This window comes from Babylonia areolata, chromosome 2 (assembly GCF_041734735.1).
Source record: "Babylonia areolata isolate BAREFJ2019XMU chromosome 2, ASM4173473v1, whole genome shotgun sequence".
In the NCBI taxonomy this organism is placed as follows: domain Eukaryota; kingdom Metazoa; phylum Mollusca; class Gastropoda; order Neogastropoda; family Buccinidae; genus Babylonia; species Babylonia areolata.
The window spans coordinates 7,386,844-7,391,843 of NC_134877.1; the positions used below are offsets into that span (position 1 = coordinate 7,386,844).

General features: G+C 45.4%; 1 protein-coding gene across 2 annotated transcripts in view; it reads right to left on the minus strand.

Moving 5' to 3' along the window:
* LOC143278877 (uncharacterized) overlaps positions 1-5,000 on the minus strand; it is a 172,839-nt gene that overhangs the window by 11,385 nt on the left and 156,454 nt on the right. For both annotated transcript variants that reach the window (XM_076583308.1, XM_076583310.1), the window contains exons 5-8: positions 3,442-3,551; positions 2,565-2,725; positions 1,209-1,326; positions 1-149 (exon numbers count right to left, since the gene is read on the minus strand). The exon at positions 1-149 is cut by the window's left edge and continues 28 nt beyond it. In XM_076583308.1, the coding sequence (XP_076439423.1) occupies positions 1-149; positions 1,209-1,326; positions 2,565-2,725; positions 3,442-3,551 (538 nt within the window). The remainder of the gene's footprint in view (positions 150-1,208; positions 1,327-2,564; positions 2,726-3,441; positions 3,552-5,000) is intronic.

Here is a 5,000-nt window from a genome sequence, read left to right on the forward strand (position 1 = left end):
TCGTCCATCCAAACGTGCGCTGCGCGCGCTAAGTTGCGAAGCACCGTATGTCGTCTATCACCAGGGAAACTGTATGGGACGGAGCTCCGGAACACGTGACCAACACGTGAACACGGGATGATTTCCAGCCTCCCCCCACACATCCACACCTGTCACATGTAACATAGAGACTTGTGGGCTGTGCAGGTAGCATAGAAAGCTGACATGTAAATGGCATACTGAACACGTGACCTCGGTTTATCCACCACTCAAGGTTCAAAGGAAGGGGAGGACTACTGGTGAGTATGGAATTGGATCCAGAGCGCTACACCTCCTCGCTTCCTGCGCGTTACCACTCCGTCAACACTCTGCTGATGAACCGGTCTCCGGAATCATATATATATGCGGACTTGACTGGTGTGTAAGCAGCAACGGTATCCGCCATCGAGTTCAGCCCACCGCCAACGCTGATCGTCGTTCGGGTATGCTACACACACACACACACGCGCGCACACACACACACACTCACACGGCATACACACACACACACTCACCCCCCCCCCCCCCACACACACACACACACAAGCGAGAAGGGTCGGTGTAGAAAAGGGGAAACGAATAAAAGCAAACCAATGACTTTGCGTTATTATGGCAATAGATGAAATGGCAGGAGACAGAAAGAGAGAGAGAGAGAGAGAGAGAGAGAGAGAGAAAGAGGAAACGAAACGAAACGAATCGAAACGAAACGAAAGTTTATACAGTTTAGGCCACAGCCCCTTCTGAAGGGGGTCCAACAAATACGACATTAATAACGAACAAAATGCTCAAGGATGTACAAGCAAAAATGAGTTGACTTCTTTCGGTACTGCAATCAGTGTCATTGCCAAAGCATTCAGTAACAAGTATATTATCCTTTAAAAGCATCAGTGCGCCTCTTAAAAGCTTTGTATAAATATATGGATAGATTCTTCATTATATCATTAATTTGGTTTGTCATCAGTAAGGTAACATGAAAGAGACGTGGGTTAAAGAGAGACAGACAGACAGAGACAGAGACTGACAGAGACAGACAGACAGAGACAGAGACTGACAGAGACAGACAGACAGAGACAGAGACTGACAGAGACAGACAGAGACTGAAGGAGACAGACAGATACAGACAGAAACTGACAGAGACAGACAGAGAGAGACAAAGAGTGACAGACAGACACAAAGATAGTGTGACTGACCCTGAAGGACAGCTCCATGTTTTCGCCACCCCAGATGTCCATGTGCTCATCATAGGACCCGATGTCAAAGAAAAACTGACGGTACACGGCGAACAGTCCTCCGCTGATCACAGGTGTTCTGCACACACACACACACACACACACACACACACACACACACACACACACACACAATATATATATATATATATAGAGAGAGAGAGAGAGAGAGAGAGAGAGAGAGTGAGAGAGAGAGAGAGAGAGAGAGAGAGAGAGAGAGAATCTTTTCACAATAGGCTGTACTTCAACAAAGCTGTTTGCATGCATAATGCTATATATGAAAATGCCCCAAAGATTGCAGACACTTTTAAAACTAATGAACACAGACAAAACCACCTGCTCTGGATACCTGGATCAAGAAACAACCTTTTCAAATCCAGCATTCTGTATTCTGGTGGAAATTTATGAAATGATGTTCCACTCACTCCAAAAAAGTATCATAAAGAAAAAACGTGTTTAAGAAAAATCTGCATGTTATACATAACGCAAAGAACAAAGCATTGTTCAGAACACAAATAAAAGGAGACGAATGCCATCACTGTGACTGCTAAATTAAAATGGAATTAAATTAAATCAGATTGAAAGAAATTACATTAAATAAAACAATGAAAGAAAAAGAAATATCAGTATGAAATATACGATTAAAAACAAGATAAAAAATAAAAGCAAAACTCGTGCTCAGTGTGCGTCCAAAGTAACATAAAAGGCATAAAAAAAAAGAAACACACGCGAATAATATGACACAATTAACCCTTTCACTGCCAAACTCTCATCTATGCAGCAACTAGATAGAGGACCCGTGTCACTGAAGGGTGACCAGATCATGGGTCTGTTATCGATGAACCTACTGCTCTTTATGTCGGTGGTAGGACAGGCCGTATTTTCTACACATCACAGGGGTAATCCCCAGCTATTCCTAGACACAATAATTCTGTGTTTATAGTACAAGGGAATTTTGCACTCTAAACTGACTGGCGGTGAAAGGGTTAAAGGATAATGCTGCCGTGAAGGTTAACATCAAATGAAAATTTTGTGTGTTCTTTTCGGATCTTTGTTGTTTGAAGATGCAAATCCAGGAACGATACAGCCACTATAGGGAGCCCCCTCAACACTTAAGACTGCATTGTATTGTATTGTTCTGTTCTATTCTATTCTATCATTTCTGTCACAACAAGATTTGTCTGTGAGCAATTCGGGCTGTTCTCCCCCGGGTAGAGCACATCGGCACAGCGCAGAGCCACCCATTTTTAAACACATTTTACATTCACTCATCCACCAGTGGAGAGGGAAAAGGAAGCCACGGAGGCAGTGTCTCACCTGATGGGAACGTGAGGCCCCTCCCTGGCGCTGAGCTGATGGGTAGGGATGGCCCGCCAGCCGAATTCCAGCCTCCAGTTGAAGTCTCCCTGCAGGTTGTCTGGGGACCGCGCGTAGGCGAAGGACTCGGACCGTATGACGTCAATGTAAGGACTGACCACCTGGGAAACAACAGACCGTATGACGTCAATGTAAGGACTGACCACCTGGGAAACAACAGACCGTATGACGTCAATGTAAGGACTGACCACCTGGGAAACAACAGACCGTATGACGTCAATGTGAGGACTGACCACCTGGGAAACAACAGACCGTATGACGTCAATGTAAGGACTGACCACCTGGGAAACAACAGACCGTATGACGTCAATGTAAGGACTGACTTATATGTATATATTGTTGATTGTTTGTAAAGGGACAGATCTGTAGAGTCAGGCACTTCAAAACTGGGTGCTAGCTGGCCTGTGGGAACCATCCCAACGCCGACTGTCCGAAAACCCTCTTGGCCCAGAGAGTGAGGATGTAAATTGGGCAGGCCACTCTCCACTATAATCAAAGTTTAACCTGGATAACTGGGGCAACAGTTGCCTCCCGTGCTGTTCTGATGGTCATAGTTGGACACCACTGACTACCGTGAACACATCATCAGCAATATCATCGTTATCATCATCATTACCATTATCATTACTATTATAATAATTAATATTATTATCATTACCATCAGTATCATTATTATCAGCATCATCGTAGTCATCATCTTCTTCATTATCATTATCAGCAGCAGCAGCATCACCATCATCATCACCATTATCATCACCATCATCATCACCACCAGTATTACCACAACAATAATTCTGACAAAGATGAGGAACCCCACCTTGTGTTTGTCGTGTGTGAGCGCCGTGAGGAGCGGGGGCAGCCAGTGGGGGCCACACTCACAGTGGGAGTCCAGGAAGACCAGCACCCGGCCCCGGGCAGCCTCCGCGCCTGTCACCACCACCACCATGGTGCTCACAACCCATAGCACACAGCACAGCACACAGCACAGCACAGCACACAGCACAGCACACAGCACTCAGCACTCAGCACAGCACACAGCACAGCACTCTGCACAGCACACAACACAGCACTCAGCACAGCACACAACACAGCACAGCACACAGCACAGCACAGCACTCAGCACAGCACACAGCACAGCACAGCACACAGCACAGCACACAGCACAGCACACAGCACAGCACTCAGCACAGCACTCAGCACAGCACAGCACTCAGCACAGCACTCAGCACAGCACACAGCACAGCACAGCACTCAGCACAGCACTCAGCACAGCACACAGCACAGCACAGCACACAGCACAGCACTCAGCACAGCACACAGCACAGCACACAGCACAGCACAGCACTCAGCACAGCACACAGCACAGCACTCAGCACAGCACACAGCACAGCACACAGCACAGCACTCAGCACAGCACACAGCACAGCACACAGCACACAGCACAGCACACAGCACAGCACACAGCACTCAGCACAGCACTCAGCACAGCACACAGCACAGCACACAGCACAGCACACAGCACAGCACAGCACTCAGCACAGCACTCAGCACAGCAAGAAAGACAGACAGAGAGAGGGGATGCGTGAGGGGGGGGGATGGGGCTGGCTGAGATCTCTGTCTCTCTCTCTCTCTCTCTCTCTCTCTCTCTCTCTCTGTGTGTATATATATATATATATATATATATATATATATATATATATATATATATATATATATATATATATATATGGTAATGTTCTTGCATCTGTGGAGCTTACATAACAGCCGATTATATACTAACTTACCATATGTAAAAGTCTCACATCCCTGACCTAAAATCATCTTCAGTGTTGACAATCTTCAGCAGTCCATTGCTAATGAACGGATTTTTTAATTTTAAACCCTTGTTAAATAGTTCAGTTGGTTCGCTGTTATTGTTAGTTTTTCATTATGAAAGTGTTATTTTGTTATGCTTTAAAGAATTTTTTTTTTAACCAAAACAATTCAATTAGTCATTTTCTATATGTAACACACACACACACACATACACACACACACACACACACACACACACACACACACACACACACACACACACACACACCTCCACATACTCGCATGCGTACACGGTAATTTATTTTCCCTCCCTCGATTTTTGTTCCCTACCCTCGTCTAATATCACTTATAGTGAATAGACGTTAATCTAAAGAACGAACACACACACACACACACACACACACACACACACACACACACACACACACATACACATGTCAGCAACATGTCTAATATCACTTATAGTGAATAGACGTTAATCTAAAGAACGAACGAACAACACACACACACACACACACACACACACACACACACACACACACACACATACACATGTCAGCA